Raw genomic sequence first — 17,464 nt, forward strand, 5'->3', positions numbered from 1 at the left:
ATACATATATCGTATATATATATATATATATATATATATATTAAATAAATACATATATATATAACCAAAATAATAACAAAACTATTACAAATTTAATTTACAGTATTTTAATTTCCAGTCTTTTACTTTTCCGTACTTTAACTTTATGCAAATATACATTCCAACAATTTAATTCAAGTCATTTATATTTCTGTACTTTCATTTACAGTCTTTTACATTCTCGCAATTTAATTTATGCAATTTACTTTTCCACATCAGTTATTTATTTTCCAACATTTACATCATTCGCGAGAAGAAACCAACGATGATGGGCTAAACACCTTACCTTGGGGTGTAAGGGAAAATTAAGACCAACGCTGATTTGAAAATACAAAGGTGTCTTTAAGATAATTCAGTTAAAAAAAAATGAAATGCTTATTCTTTTAATGTAATTTGTTTAATTAAAAATAGTTATCTTTAAGATAATTTAGTTCAAAAAATAAGGGGCAAAGTTTTTTTAATTAAAAAATAAAATGTCAAATAAAGTAGTTATGTGATTTTTCTGGGTTAAGAACGAAATAATCAAATTTTAAAAGTTCAATATTTTATTTATAATTTTTTAAAAAACTTAATTATTGAAAATAAAATTCAGTGGTCTATTTTTTTAATAAATTTAATCAAATAAAATACAATTTGTTTGCTTTTTAATAGATCCATTAAGAGATATCTACTGAATCGTTAAGAGGTCAGTATTTATTTGACAAAAAAAAGTCTGTCTCTTAATGGTTCTAAAATCTTTTGAATGATTTTGTATTCTGGGCCTCCCTTAACGACTCAACATCATAATTTCATTGTAAACAATTAACAAACATTTATATTTCAACACTTTGCACCATATAATGAGAGGCTCTTAATTATTATGACCACTTAATCATTACCAAACCATTAAACAACTGATAAACAACCCCTAATAGTTTACTGGACTTTTTACAATATAATATATATGTGTATAGAAATAATATATCTGTAGTTTATTTTTTGATTTAATAAAATATAGTTTACATATTCTTCTTTCATATTAAACATTAATTTATTATTATATATATAAAAAAAAATTCAAATAAATAGTATTTTCGGTATTTTCCATTATATCATTTTCAATTTATAGCCTATATTTTAGAAACTAAATAAACATATTATAATAGGTTTGTTTGGTAATTGTCGAGTGATTTGGTGCAAAATGATTAAGTAGTTAGAGTGATTAAGAGGTTTTCATAATATAGTGCAAAATGAAATATAATTGTTTATAATGAAATTAGGACCCTGAACGGTTAAGGGAGACTCAAAATATAAAATCACCAAGAGGATTTTAGAACCATTAAGAGGTAATTTTTTTATCAAACATGATTTATCTCTTAACAATTTAGAGACTACATTTTAATAAAACCATTAAAAAATAAACAAACAATCCTTCTAACAAATTACATTATATCTGCGTCAATCAAATATTTGATCAAATTTAATAACATTTCATTTTAATTAATTAAAATAAATATTTTAGGAATGAACGCCTCCTCAGACCTCATGTAATGATAGGCATATAGCCGACCCTATGGGCTTTTTGGGAATTTCACAAAAATTAGGGGCTTTTTCGTAATTTCAGAAAATACGTCCACGGAAACATGCCCACCACGTCATTCCGTCAAATAGACGTAGCATTGTCTTTTCTAGTCTGCTCCCTCTTTTACATCTCTTAAAATACCGAAACTGCCCTCAACCCCACCTAAAACCAGTCTCCCTTTTTCTTTTGTCGATCGAACTTCACGTTACCCCCTCCACCTCCTGCCGATTCGCCGATCGAATTCCGCCACCAATCGCCGTCGATGACTCTCATGACTCCGCCACCTATTGATGTAACGACAACGATGATGTTATTTCATACGCACATATTCATATATACACACACTAATTTACACTCATTTACGCACATGCACACGCAATATATATCTATAGGCGTACGTCTGTATCTGTATTTGCTGCTTGAAGTTGCTTAATTACACTCTTTGATCTGTTTTTCGAGTTTCGATCTCTAAAACGATCTTTTATGAATGTGAAGTATGATCTAAAAGGGCTCCTGTTCCGTGTCTTCCTTTTTTACTATTTCTGGAAAAATGTTTAATTTTTAGGGTTTTGAATTCTGAGGATCAGGAAGTGCGTAATTAAATGTGACTAGATCCAATTTGTTTATTTGTGGAGTTTAATCTTGCAGCCGGAAGAGGACGAGATGCTAGTCCCACATTCTGAATTTGCGGCCGCTGAAGGACCTCAACCAATGGAAGGTATTGATGGCTGTGTAATTGGATTGATGTTGGTCCTCATTTTTTCTTTCAAATTTGTGTCTATCTTGTTTATGCCCGTGTAGGGATATGTAATTTGATCATTGGGTTGTAGGGATACTTCTTCTCTAAGTAAATTAACTTGTGTTGCATCCATTTTTTGGTAGTTGCACCTGCAGAAGCTACTAATACAGTTGATGCACCGGCAGTTGATGATCCACCATCAGCACGGTTCACATGGACTATAGAGAACTTTTCGAGATTGACCGGCAAAAAGTTGTACTCTGAAGTGTTCTTTGTTGGAGGATATAAATGGTATATTTGTCTAACCAAATACTTTGTTTTCCAAGTGTGCAGTAATAACTTCTCACTAAGACATGATTGTGGTGATTGGTTTATAATATTCTGTTCACATGGTGTTTTGCGTGGTTAGGCGAGTGCTCATATTCCCAAAAGGAAACAATGTAGACCATCTATCGATGTATCTTGATGTTGCCGATTCCTCATCATTGCCATATGGTTGGAGTAGATATGCTCAGTTCAGCTTAGCTGTGATCAATCAAATTCATAGCAAGTTCACCATGAGAAAAGGTAAGTCTTTTATTGTCTCTTTTTAACAAACTAGACAATTATTGACAAAAAGGCATTAAGACGAAATTCACTTTATTTAGACAAAAGGGCTTCGAGACGAAATGCACTTTTGCAAGAAGCTCCCTTTAGTTTCATATGAGGGAAGCTTCAAGGATAATTCAATTATATGATGATTGAGAAAAGAGAACTACCATAAAGATGATTAAACCATTTTACTTTGCCTTGATAATGTGTCTGATCCGCAAACATGGAGATGTGGTCAATGACAAGCTGAATTTTCATATGGATGCTCTCAACATTGTATTTGTAGTTTGTTGACATATTATGTTTATCTTCGACATTTGGAGTTTTTTTATCCTTTGCAAAAACAGAACTTTGCTTCACAAATGCACATGGATGTTTTAATATTTATGCTGCCAATAAAGTCCAAACACTGGTGCAAATTCTAAAGTGGATCAAGATGGTGGTTTTCCTTCCATTTTACATTTGATGTCTTGTCTTGTCTTAACAATTTATTTGGTTATCTGGTCATCATGGCCTCATATATCCAGTATTCTTGTTGGATGATTTAATTGGAGAGAACTTGCCTGCTTTTAAAGGTTTTAGCCAATGACAACAACTTCTAACAATTTTGACATGTATGTTTGAGCAATATTTTATATTGGTACCCCCTATTTCTAGAACCCTTCCACCAAAAGATGAAAGACTAATAGAACGAATATAAGTTAAAAGGGCACCTTGTTAGTATGTACTGCTGTAATATGTATGGCATTCCTTGAAATGAGTGAGTGACGATGAAAGGGCAAAATCCTGGTCACTAGTAGTGTCTTTTATCCATGATAGTTATCCTGCAGAAATTAAGTACCACTTCATCAATCTTTTGTGCTGTAGAGAGTAGAGACCCAATATGAACGGGGCCAGCAGACTGTGATAAACAAAGTGTTTGTAGTTTGTTTGGATAGAGGTGGATTGGGGTGCTTACTTGTTCTGTTGATGCTTGTGAAGTTTTTTGGAAGGGTGTCCCAGGCTATGCCGAAACTAATCCTGGAAAATTGTGACTGTAAGACATCAACCCTGATAAACTCAGTGGACACACAACTGTTGTGGATGCCTGGAATCGAACCCCGGGAAAATGGGATATTCCACCGCATCTCACTGGCCTCAACCACTACACCACAACCCTTGTGGTTGATGCTTGTGAAGTTGTCGAAGACTATTTATTAGTCATAAATTGGCCATTCTTGGAAGTTATTGCTAAGGGTGAGAGGTAAACAAAGGTGACACAAAAAGGTGATTGACCCCAAAAAGGCAAGCGTTATCTTTATTGGAAATAGTGAGCTTTCACATATCATATGTAAGATGCAATCATGCCAATTTATTTGATCAAAGATTTTATTAATATGAAAAGCATGTTGCCTTCCACATATTAAATAATAGAAGATCCAAAAACATGTGTAGATTCAACCTAGTGTGAGCATCTATCTCCAGTAGTTTGTTTCTTGCCATGTGCCATGCTTTAGTGATTTCTTTTTTCTAGTTCCAAATACAATCCAACTTTATAAACCCGTGAAATTTTGATGTATTTCATATTTTTTGGAACTTTGAATTTGGTAAAAATACTTGTGGACTGTGGTCACCTCACCAAATTCAACCCAACTTTGCACCATCACCTAGACATACCATATGCTCACTTAGGATACTCAAGGTTGGATGGCTTTGCCTCACCTCTCGCTTGAGGGGCTCACATCCCACCTTTTACAACTATACGTCCAAGTTGGGAAATAGGCACAATGACTTGTATCTATAAAGATAATATTTAGTTCTCAAAGTCCCTAAGGGAAAGAATCAAACAACTTCCGGATTGGCTACTTAATGTTGTTGTGCGGCATGGCAGCATGCAATACTTTTGGAACATAGATAACTAGATTTTACTATGCATTTGATTATTGGAGGCACTTTATAAGGTTTTTGGGATAACAGAGAAGTTTTTGAGATTCCTTGTCATATCTGAGTTGTTTTCTCATGGAAAAGGATTGGGAAGTGCAAAGCAGTTCCAAAGCTATTACTTTTTTGTTTAATGGAATGCCATGTGAGAAACAATTTTAGTATGTCTAACCTGATAAAAAAGGAAGAGAGCGGTGAACTAGTTTCTACAAGTAGTAACTTATTGTATGCTGTTAATTGTGGTGCTATTGCAGTCCTAGGAAACATAGCAGTGCTAATCACCCTAATTGGCCTGTGAATTTGATTTGCAATAGCAGTGTGAAAACTCGCTATTCCTCTCTCATATCTTCTGTTCCGGCATAGTGCATCTTCTACTCCTCCGCGTCTTTTGATTTTCGCTCGACATCCACAATCATCTCCCAGCATCCTCTGATCTTCATCTCTTCTATTCACGTGCTATTCTGCTTGTGTTCAATATATATATGTATGTATAAAATTCATGTATACTATTTAATGTATATATCTATGTATAATTCTAATTATTATAAGAATCACTATTATTGGACCGAGATAACCGCTATATTAGATCACGGTCCTGACTGCTGTTTCAGATTTTGACCGTTGTAATAGCATAGCTTATTGAATCCTTTGTTGTAACTTATGGTTCGTTTTCATGGGAGGTTAACAAAGGCTATTTTCTTCTAAAAACTCATGAAGTGACAGAGGCGGTAAAAAAGTTTCATGTCGTGTACTCAATCTGAAGGGTATATGATATGATGCTAAGAGAAGGGATGTGGTGGTCTTTTGACCTAAAGGTATGTAGGATATGAATGTACAGTACTGAGATAGGAAGCATGCATCAGCAAGAGAAATATTCTTCCTATAACTATATTATCACACCCGTGGTTAGTCTAGTGTCATTGCTTGATTTATTATGACGTAGAATTTATGCCGATGATGTACAGTTTATGCTGATGGCGTAGTGTTGATTGATAATACTAGAAAATGTCTTCATGCAAAGTTTGAAGTTTGGTCAAATAACATGGAATCTGGGGTGGAATAAACAGTAGGAAGTGCAACTTAGTTATGTAGGAAAGTGCAGTCAGCATATACAGACAAGTAGCTTTGAATGATATCTCTTGTTATTTGAATCAGTTGGGGTGAAGAGATTGATGATGTTGTTATTCATAGGATAAGAGCGAGGTGGATGGAATGGTGACGAGCCTCTGTTGTCTTGTGTGATTTGCATGCAATGGAACTGTGATTAAAACACTATGCTGTTACTGCAGTCAAAATACAAAATATCGGTCAGGACCGATATTCGATATTTCGGTTATATTTGTGATATATCGGTCCAAAATAGCAGTTAATATATATATATATATATATATATATATGTATGCATCCATAAACATATCATATGCATTAATTAGAGTTTAGAAATATAGTTTCAAAATTAAAACATCACATAAACAAGGCTCACAAAACAAACTAGGAAAAGTGTTAAAAAACGAGCTAAACTCAAGCAATAGGTTCGGCATCCGAGTCGACATCATCTAATACGTTCACTTCTTCGTTTAGGTTAGCTTCCCAATACATGTGTTGACTGGTTGACCAAATAAAGAGGCCCAAAAAACTAAGCCCAACATGTAATAAAAAAAGCCCAAACATTTGCCTTATAGAAAATCGGTATATCGGACTGATTTTTTCATCAAAATATCTGTGAAATATCGATAAATATCGGCGATATTATCGGAACCGATATTTTGACCGATATTTCACCACCGATATTTTTCCAGAGACCGATATCCGATGTATCGCGATTTTAACAGCATAGTTCAAACATGAGTTAGAAGAGTGTTTGGTGAGTGGATCCAGATCTGCATGCAATTCTTGTCCCCTGAAGTTTTCTGACTTGCATACCTCTAAAGTATATGCATGAGCTGAACATAGAACATGGTGAATTATGGTGCACCTAGCGTTAGAGGTAGCAGTTTTGACTCATTCACTTAAAAATTCATTTGTTATATTTTATCTCTAATGAGTCAAATGGAAAAAATAAGAAAAATAGCTAAAAATGAAATGGGTCAAATTGGTCTAAAGTCACTCAAACTGTATTCAAATTCTTACAACATTCTAAATCGTTTTATAAAAAAAAATAGGTTATTTATTTCAATAATTTTTTTTGCTGTCACATTTAATACATTAATTTTTTATAAAAATAAAAAAAAGGCAGGTCAAAGGAACCAACCCAACCCGTTTTGACATGAATCTGTTTGGCTCATTATCCAACTGGTCCGACCCTCCTATTTTGCCACCTCTAGATTCTAGTTATCCTGTTTGACTGGACCAAGTTTCATTTACTCATTACCAATCTCTCTTCAAGAATAAGCATGACCTTTTAATCAACTAAACTTTTGCAATTATAGCTTGAGCAGTTAATTGACTTAGAACTTGAGTTGCACTGTGACTGTTTTGGCTCTTATGGGACACATGCTTCTGCTACTATTGAAGGACATACAGTTCTGGATGCTAAAACTAAGAGAATAGGTTACCATATTGGTTTCATCATCGGAGCCAGATGGGCATGATTGTTTGTAAGTACGAGCATGGTTTTGAAAAGCACAAGAGGCGTTCTAAAATCGAACTTGACTACTTGAGCTGGTGCCTCTCAAGGCCTGGACGAGACATACGCCTCGGTTGCCTGATGCGGTGACCGAGGCGTTGAGGATGTGAGGCAGTGACGAGGCGTAGCACTTGGTTGATCGCTGTCCTATTTTATTTATTTAATAAAAGACTAAAAGTAAAACCCTAAACTGTATTCTCACGAGGCCTATGCCTTTGTTAGTGTATATATTTTGTATATACATTTATGTATATATTTTCTGACATTCTGTCCAGCAGTCAAGTACTCACCTACTTGGTACTCCCTTTAGTAAGTATATATCTTGGATGGTTGATATTGTGTCCACGTCCTGTGTATAATGTATATGTATATATGTCTGAGTATAATGTGGCATTGGAATGCATATTAGTGTGTGTATATATAAATTTTGTGTATAATGTATATATATATATATATATATATATATATATATTCATGTCCAGTGTATATATAATATATTCTGTTTGATATGGGATTATGTTTTGCACGTTATGAGTTTTATTTGTTTTCCGCCTGGAGGATTACGCTTCGCCTCCCTGAGGGAAAACGCCTTGCCTTACATTTCCATACTTTAAAACCTTGAGGAGGCAAACATAAATTTGTGTCTTTGGAAGTGCTAATCGGCAATTTGACTAGGATGTTCTGCCTTCTGTTGGTGTTTGACGATCAAAAACATTGTTTACCTGAGATAGTTATTGTTTTAACCAGGTAGTCTTAATCGTTGTTTAGTGCTGTTTGTTTTTCTTTTAGTTGGAAATTGATCTCTATCACAGACTAGGACTTTCTAAGTGATGGTCTCTTTAAGAATATCCCATGTTCTTGTAATTTATAGAACCTTTTAAGTTTTAACTTGTAAGATGGTGATACCGATATATTCTTATATGGATTTCAGTTGCTACATTTTCATTTGAGCATAACTTAGAATGGATGGACAATTTTGAACCCACTGCCATTGTTTCACTGGGATTCTCTGGTTCCACCCTCGCCATCCTTTCTCATTTCCATATCCAGTATAAAAGTGAAACATGGTCACTGACAAAATGATCACTGCCTCTGGCTTGCGTTGCATGTGTGGAACATAAAATATAGTAATTATTTTAGACTGAACTATTATTTTATATCGTAAGAGTACAACAAAGCTAATTGGGTAGTAGGGATGAAGACTACCTAGACATACACAAAATTCTTTAACAATGCACATACATGCTATTATGTGTTTTTGTGTATGTTGCACAGCTTGACCATTAAAGCATGGGCAAGGTAGGAAAATGAATTTTAATTTAATATTGGCTAGAAAACTGAGGTTAGATGAAAATTTCTTAACACCAAAAGTGGTATGAAAAAAATATGATTCATATTTGATTGCACTTTTATCATCACACTAAGAGAAAGAAGGGAAATAATTTTTCCATATGTTCTAATTGTTGCTCCAATCTCTTCTCTTGTTCTCATTATCACTAAAGTCTTGGGTTGATGATAGTTGACTCTTTTCACCTTTCAGATACCCAACATCAGTTTAATGCACGGGAAAGTGATTGGGGCTTCACTTCATTTATGCCTCTTAGTGAGCTATATGACCCCAGTAGAGGCTATCTTCTGAATGATACATGCATAATTGAAGCTGATGTTGCTGTCCGGAGAGTTGTTGATTACTGGTCACATGACTCGAAAAAAGAAACTGGTTATGTTGGGCTTAAAAATCAAGGTGCTACTTGCTATATGAACTCTCTCCTCCAGACGTTGTACCATATCCCTTATTTCAGGAAGGTTGGTAACTATACCCCGTCAGTCGATGCTCACTGATAACATTTGGAAGGCACTTATATTTACCTTTTGAACCAGGCTGTGTATCATATGCCAACAACCGAGAATGATATGCCATCAGGAAGCATTCCTTTGGCTTTGCAGAGTTTATTTTATAAGCTTCAGTATAGTGACACCAGTGTAGCCACAAAAGAATTGACAAAGTCTTTTGGCTGGGATACATATGATTCTTTTATGCAGCATGATGTTCAAGAGCTCAATAGGGTTCTTTGTGAGAAGCTTGAAGACAAAATGAAGGTATTGGATTTTTCTAATACCAAAGTTCGATGTCTTTACTCTCCTTGATGATACCTAATTGTGGTGTTACTGTGAAGGGAACTGTTGTGGAGGGTACAATTCAACAACTATTTGAAGGACATCATATGAACTTTATTGAATGCATAAATGTGGACTACAAATCAACAAGGAAGGAATCCTTTTATGGTACATATCTTCGTTTAACAATGACATTTTATTCATAAATCTCTAGGTTCTTACTAAGCTTCATATACTTTATCAGATCTTCAGCTTGATGTCAAAGGCTGTCGTGATGTCTATGCCTCTTTTGACAAGTATGTGGAAGTGGAGCGACTTGAAGGTGACAACAAGTATCATGCTGAACAATATGGGTTACAGGTTGGATGGATTTCTTCTGAAATTTGTTTTATTTATTATCTCTTGGAGTCCCATTCAAATTTTGGTGATGGTGATGGTTTAAGAAGTCACAGGTTGAATGATCTCCAGATTTGGCATAGGAATGCTGATTACTTGTTCAATACTGAAAAATTATACTTCCTCTCTAGATCATCTATGATGGAACTACCAACAAGTAACAACTGAGAGGACTTTTAATAATTTCATGATAAGCTCACAACACTCACTGTAAAAGGCCTTGACACCATACTAGTTGAGGTGGTACAATCCATTAACATGACCGGTTTATTCACTTGAGTTACTTAGCTGTCATATTCTTTTATTGACACTCATATCTTAATCTAGGATGGCATTTTGTTTACTTTCTTTGAGTATGATGTGTTTTGTGTTTGTCATTTCTCACAAACAATCCTGTAAATATGGACTTTCAGGATGCAAAGAAGGGTGTTCTGTTCATTGATTTCCCCCCTGTTCTTCAGCTCCAACTAAAACGCTTTGAATACGATTTCATGCGAGATACAATGGTGAAGGTTAGTTACATTTAATCTGCAGGATAGCTACTTTATTGTGCATCATTTATGTTGCCTGGCATTTTTTATATGAGACACTGCCTACCATGAATCTAGGACGCTTCTGGTAGGTCAAAGTGGCAACTGTTGAATACTGTGAGATCAGTGCTTTACATAGTCGTAAAGATGATGGGGTTGCTATATTCGTGGGTCACATGCTAGGATTAGGCAAATGGTGACCCATGCCTAAGACCAAGGAGCACAAGATAGAATAGCCTCCTCCCATACCCCACAACCTTCTGAGAGCCTCATATGTTGGGCCTAATCTTCTTCATCACCAAGGAGAGGTTGTTTTTTTTGTGTGCGCGCTTGAGGAATAATGTTGCCATTTATATATCCAATAAGTTGTTAGCAATCATCATTTTGTAATTTCTTATATCTTTAGGCAATGCCATTCTATATATATCATGCAGATAAAAACACATTAAGGGGCCGTTTATAAAACGCTTACCCGGTAAGCGCTTACCGGCAAAATATAACACTATCATTTACTTACCGGGTAAGATTCTAGTCCACCAAAACAGTATCGTATGCAACAATTTATCCGGTAAGCGCTTAACGTGGTAAGAGTCGTCGCTCTCACTTACCGGGTAAGGCTCTTGGTCCTTGTCTCGCTCTTTCCAGGTAATATTTTTGGTTCTTACCATGTTCATCCGGTAAAGTAATGTGACTTTGTGTTCGCTTACCCGAGTAAGCGTTTGGTAAACGGCCCCTAACTTATGTCTACTGACCCTTTATGGGCTCAATTATTATTTTTCGTGGCAACTTACATGATCAATAAAGCAAGAAATTGAGAGAAGACCCATAGATACAAACAAACGAGAGAAAAGGGTAATTCTATGAGAACCATTAAAAGTTTCCATCCGACTCGCAACTATTAGTTTTTGTTGAAAATTCCCAAAGCGTGAAATGATTGTGGAAGATTTTGTAGAATCACAGTTGATTCTGACGTGTTTCACTTTTCTTCTGATTCTCAAATTGAAATTCCAGACTCACAACAAGCGGAATTGGGTGTTCCTTCTGATTCTTCCCACATTTCTATTGAATTGTTATTTTCATTGGTTAGTTTCTTAGTGATGCTTTCTTATCAGGAGATGCGGATGGGTAGTTGATGGAATTATACCATTATCAGTTTAAAGTCATTCTTTAATTTATGGGACTTGGTGGTGAACCATTTTTTTACTCTATACTTGCAATGATAATTGTTGTTACCGGAAAGGTATTTGCTAAAGCAGGATTCTCATTTGGAATTACGATGTGAACCTATCTAATTTGGCAGATAAATGATCGCTACGAATTTCCTTTGCAACTTGATCTTGATAGAGAAAACGGGAAGTATTTATCACCCCAGGCAGACAGAAGTGTCCGCAATCTCTACACTCTTCACAGGTACTGTGATCTTCTACCACACTTTCTTCTTGAGTTCAGATACGGATATCAGACCACTGGTCAATGAATCATTTGCTTTATGGAACCAAGGACCTGTCTGGGACTCAGTACAAGCGTGTCTCCTGCTTCAAATCTGAATCACATGCATCAAGACCATTTAAAAAACATACAATTCTTTGTGAATTTGTGCTAATACAGTGGTATAAGAATAGGCGGTATTTGATAGAGGAAGGCACTTCTCAGTGTGAACATTGCCAAAAACTTGATCAATTTTACTTTAAATGGTGATTGATGCTTGTATGTCTAACAAAAACATCAAATGTTCACCTTAAATTTCTTATTTAAATCAGCTGTAATATGATTGGTCAAAAGAAACTCATGTTCACACACTCTTTGTCCCACAACAAAGTGCATGGTTTCACCTACACACAAATTAACAGAACTACTTGGGGGTTAATCAAATGCGGAAAGATGTCTGTATTAGAAATAAATCTCATGGACCAAGATGTATCACAGCAATTTTTGTGATGAGTACCATGGGGGCATTTGGCAAAGTGGTTAATCTACTCTAAAGCTTTGAAAAAGAGGAAAGGGTGCATGCTCGACATCCCATGAAGGAAAATGTTTCACATATTGTGGGAGTGAGGGAGTAACATTAGAATTTAAAAAACAATTAAATCATGTATCATCTAAACTTCAACAACTTGTGGGAAGTAAACTTGCATATATAAATTCCTTGAGACCTTAAGCATATTGTTGGAGTGTCAAGTATTAATGTGTATTTGATTGTAATCTTGTTTGTCGAACCTGCATCTCGTAATGTGCTTGCTGAAGGATCCCTCTAAGTGTTGATTCTTTTTTTGCTATATTTTGGCTGAGCCATTTTATGAAGTAGCTGTTTTTTGGTTTATCAATGACATAGTACATCTCTAGGGTGCCTAAAAGCAGGTTTGATTTATTTCGCTGCTTTTAAGCAACCTGAAACACTTTATGCACATTTCCAATATGTAGATACAACAGGGTAAAAAACGCTATTCTCTTGACCTTTGATGACAGGAAGTTAATATGAAATTACTGACGTGGAACAATGCTCTGCAGTTGCAGTAACACTATCGATTTCTTCTTTTGTATCATTATGAAGGGTATGGGAAAGTAGGGAGTGCTAATCTTTTAACATATCTATTGTGCCTCTACACATGCTGGAAATAGATTGGAAGCTTTGCGCAATTTTAATTTGACAAGAGGCGTATCGTCAAAAAAAAAGTTTGTCAAGAGAGTGGGGGAAATGTTCATCTATGGTGATCTTGCTATCTGTAATCGGTCCTTAAATAGCTTTTAGGGTTTGTTTTCATGACCATCATTTGTATGTTGAATTGGATTCTTGTATTATTAATGTTCTGATTTATGCCGATACATCAATCTATGTAAGCTTATATTTACTGTTTTCTTTTATGGCTGTTGTTTATGATCTTACCCATTTAGATATATAGCAAACTATGATTTAGGTAAACTGAAGGCTGTTGATGGAAATCAGTTTTTTGAATATGTACACTGTTTTGATCATATAATGTTCTTTTCTTACATATTATGGTGGATATCAACATTGGTTCTAAGACAGGTTCAATGTCGTTTTTGTAGCGTCTTGGTTCACAGCGGTGGAGTACATGGCGGACATTATTATGCCTATATCCGGCCAACCCTCTCTGATCAGTGGTATGGAAACCTTGCTAATTAAGTGTCAACTTTTGGTTGTTTTTCTTGCCATGCTGGTTATACATTGGCATATACATTTTGTCACTTTTGTAATCCTCTAAATCAGTTTACTTGCATATGTTCTTTATGAGGTTGGCTACATAAGTTTGTTTTGGTGATTTGCTTGCATGTTTTTGCCATAGACATTTTATCAAAATTGTTTTGTTTATGCGGTTACTCCTACCTTAACTATTAAATGCTTTAGATATCTGGCATTATTGGTTACATGTTTCTTTGTGGTGTTGACCGACCTGAGTTTCTTGTAGGCTGAAATTTGATGATGAACGGGTAACAAAAGAAGACATGAAGAGAGCACTAGATGAGCAATATGGGGGCGAGGAAGAGGTGATTGGACAAATAACTAATATGCTACTCCCTCTGTCCCAGAACAAATGTTGCTTTAGGTCAAAACTTATACAATTGATTTCTCTATCATTTTGATATGTGGCAAATCACTATTAAAACATTGTTCGTAGGAACTAATTTTTTAGTCTCAAACATCTTATAAATAACATTATGATAAATTTTATTGAAAAATTGGAGATTTTTTTATGTGAAATTTTATGTAAAACATGTTTGGCATGACAGTTGTTTGATTAATGATTGCTGCTTCAAAGTTGAAAAAACCAAGTGGTGTATTTAATTTGGAATAAAACCCAAAGTGAACAGGCTAAAGTTATTTTGGGATGGAGCCATGCAGGTGATATTCACTTGAAGTTATTTCTTACTTGTTCTCTGTACTCTCCTGAAACAGTTACCTCAAGCTAATCCTGGGTTCAATAACTCTCCATTTAAATTTACGAAGTATTCAAATGCATACATGCTTGTGTATATACGTGAAAGTGACAAGGAGAAAATAATCTGTAATGTGGATGAGAAGGATGTAGCAGAGCACCTGAGAGTAAGATTTTCAATTTGGTGATAGGGTTTGTTGCTACTTGCTATTTTGTACCCAACAAATTATACCGACAATGACATTCCTCAATCACCTCTCAGATTAGATTGAAGAAAGAACAAGAAGAGAAGGAGCAAAAAAGGAAGGAGAAAGCAGAGGCACATTTGTACACTATTATAAAGGTTACGACTTTCCATGGCATGTTTGGAATATTGAGCTCTATATGTCATTTTGCCTGACCCGGTAAATCTATGTGAGTAGGTTGCTCGTGATGAGGACCTTCACGAACAGATAGGGAAAAATATATTTTTTGATCTAGTGGATCATGACAAAGTTCGTAGTTTCCGTATCCAAAAGCAAATCTCTTTTACTCTTTTCAAGGTACTATCTTTAGTTACTCAACTCCTTTCTCTTTTTGGCTTTTACTTTTTCACTTCTGTTTCGTATCGAGAGTGGATAGTTTCTGATTGTTTATGAAACCACCAGTTGTTAATATATTCAGGTATTTCTTGCATTGAACTATGCATATTTGATGCTTAATGTAAAGTTGAACTTGGTGGTGCTGCAACTTGCATATGGTGCTTTAAATACAATATCTCCCATTTCTTTATTTATCATTTGAATGAAATGATATGAAACTAATCAATAAATAATACAATGATTGTTAAAAAAAGTTTTTCTATATCAGCTTTGACTGCTTACATTTACTATTTTCCCTAGTGGCTTCTAGGTTGGCACCAAGACTGTTTTTAGTCTTGTATAGCTTTTATTGCTTATTTGATGTGACATATATACTGAGCTTCAAGAGTTAGAACTGCATTTATAGTCTTGATTTTGCTTGGTATTTCAGAATCCTATTGTTTTAAGCATGGTCTTTTCAGTTCCTAGACAGGTGCCAGACTCCGGAGGATGGGCTAAATGAAAGAAGGACACACCCGAGTTTATAGAAAGCCAATGCTTAACTGTAAATAAATGAACTTGCATCTAAGTGAAAGAACCGCACACCTGAGTTTACGAAAGAGAACCCTTGTCGGTACTGCAATTTGGAAGATATGCAGTCCGAGAGTGATAAATGAACATGTAAATAAATAAGTTACGCTCAATAGAAAATAACAGGTTCTGTATGCATACAGGTTGGTGCCACGAAGCCTCAAACATGAGTTCTGTTGTTAATAATTATTATTGAGCATCATCACATAAGTCAAATTGGACAGCTAATGCAAACAGAGCGGAAGTCTCAACTCAACCCAACTCAGCCTTAATTCATAAAGGACCAGGAATACTTAATACGCTTATGTGAAAGAACTTGAGCGAATGTTTACATTTTGCTGCTATAGTAAACTGTAAACCCTGCATTTTGAAAATTAAATCCAACTCTAATAGCACACTTGTTGATCATGTACCTTTTGCATATCTACTTTTTCACATGTTATATAATGTTGCAGCCTGTGATCATTCTTTATCAATAGGCTTCATTATATAATGATCCTATGTCATTCTGCTGAATATTATCCATTTGGCTGTTTGGTCAAGTGTAATGTGTTTTACCTAACTGAAGTAAGAGAGGGCTTTGGGTATGTTATGGGATCTGATTACAGAATTATGAAAAAAATTTATCGCCTCAACTGGCTCCACCCATCTAAAAGAGATTCAAATAGATTCCTAGTTCAATCCACTTTTTGTTTTGGTCACTTTGTTATAGTTTGAAAAGATTCTATTCAAATGCCATACATCTTAACATCTGATGGAAGTAGTCATGAGGGGCTGATATATTGTTAACAAACCTTTGTTAGTTCATAAGGTATCCCCTTGTATTTGCTTTTCTCTATGAGCAGAACAACTTGCATAGCCTGAAGGCATCAATGAAGACAAGTAATAAAATGTTGGGAATAGTTTCAACATGTTGTCTGCATAACCTGTATTATGTGTCTGGGACCTTCAATAATCAAGGTTAGTAGAATTAACAAGACAAAATCAAACTACTCAAGCGCTGATTAGGATTGACATGTTTAATAACCAGCATTCTAAAAACCCCATTTAAACACCTGCATACGGCTAGCTTGATTTTCACTCGTAACAATATTAAAATATTTGTCTATAGTTTGCATGTTCCAGCCTATATTCATTATGCATCATCCAAGTTTCTAGACATTTTTGGTGATTGGTGATGCTACCCTAATTGTTGATATCTTGCCTTCTTTTTTCTGTTATAAAGTTTCTTGGTAGGATTTTCTCTGCAAGTGGTTGAGACTGTGGCACATCCTTTTTTTTCTTCTCATATTCTAGATGGACCAGCATACATTGAGCACCTTGGAAATTTTTTAATACCGTGTTTCCAACCTTGAATAGAGAGTATCACTATCAAATATTCTAGTAACTTTTGAATCTTGGACTGATATTTTTCAGGAGGAAGTAGCCAAAGAATTGGGTATACCAGTTCAATATCAACGATTCTGGCTGTGGGCAAAGCGCCAAAATCATACTTACCGCCCAAATCGTCCTTTAACTCCTCTAGAAGAAGCTCAATCTGTAAGTACTTCTGAAATCTGCTTTTAAGCGTGTTTTTCGTCTACCTCAATAAACGTTTGAGTTACGAGTTATCTCTCTTCTCATGGCATGGAAAGTCAATATGATCTTAGGTTATGTACATTACGCTTCTTTCTACTTATTTAACAAGCATTCGGTTTTGCTTATGAAGGCCCACCAACTTCACATGATAGAAATACTGAACTTAGTTTGATTCTTGTCTATTACAAGTCAATTATGCTGCAGATGTTTTTCTTTGGGGATTAAGAGACTGAAGTTGCCTTTTAGTCCATTGCGTGAAGTCCACTTTTTGTTCATGTAGATATTTTTGTTATTGAATCCCTGCAGGATCAAGGAAGCA

The 17,464-nt window shown here is 35.2% G+C and overlaps 1 protein-coding gene across 2 annotated transcripts in view; it reads left to right on the forward strand.

Annotated features, from left to right (window-relative positions):
• The first annotated feature begins 1,797 nt into the window (after nucleotides 1-1,797).
• LOC112508774 (ubiquitin carboxyl-terminal hydrolase 12-like) overlaps nucleotides 1,798-17,464 on the forward strand; it is a 29,048-nt gene continuing 13,381 nt past the window's right edge. For both annotated transcript variants that reach the window (XM_025113519.1, XM_025113520.1), the window contains exons 1-16: nucleotides 1,798-1,892; nucleotides 2,249-2,318; nucleotides 2,483-2,630; nucleotides 2,749-2,906; nucleotides 9,017-9,282; nucleotides 9,358-9,576; nucleotides 9,654-9,762; nucleotides 9,839-9,954; nucleotides 10,404-10,502; nucleotides 11,821-11,930; nucleotides 13,569-13,643; nucleotides 13,949-14,027; nucleotides 14,437-14,583; nucleotides 14,679-14,759; nucleotides 14,839-14,958; nucleotides 16,984-17,106. In XM_025113519.1, coding sequence (XP_024969287.1) covers nucleotides 1,863-1,892; nucleotides 2,249-2,318; nucleotides 2,483-2,630; nucleotides 2,749-2,906; nucleotides 9,017-9,282; nucleotides 9,358-9,576; nucleotides 9,654-9,762; nucleotides 9,839-9,954; nucleotides 10,404-10,502; nucleotides 11,821-11,930; nucleotides 13,569-13,643; nucleotides 13,949-14,027; nucleotides 14,437-14,583; nucleotides 14,679-14,759; nucleotides 14,839-14,958; nucleotides 16,984-17,106 — 1,950 coding nt within the window. In that variant the 5' untranslated portion in view covers nucleotides 1,798-1,862. The remainder of the gene's footprint in view (nucleotides 1,893-2,248; nucleotides 2,319-2,482; nucleotides 2,631-2,748; nucleotides 2,907-9,016; nucleotides 9,283-9,357; nucleotides 9,577-9,653; nucleotides 9,763-9,838; nucleotides 9,955-10,403; nucleotides 10,503-11,820; nucleotides 11,931-13,568; nucleotides 13,644-13,948; nucleotides 14,028-14,436; nucleotides 14,584-14,678; nucleotides 14,760-14,838; nucleotides 14,959-16,983; nucleotides 17,107-17,464) is intronic.

Source organism: Cynara cardunculus (genome assembly GCF_001531365.2).
Source record: "Cynara cardunculus var. scolymus isolate 2C chromosome LG 3, CcrdV1, whole genome shotgun sequence".
Lineage (NCBI taxonomy): Eukaryota > Viridiplantae > Streptophyta > Magnoliopsida > Asterales > Asteraceae > Cynara > Cynara cardunculus.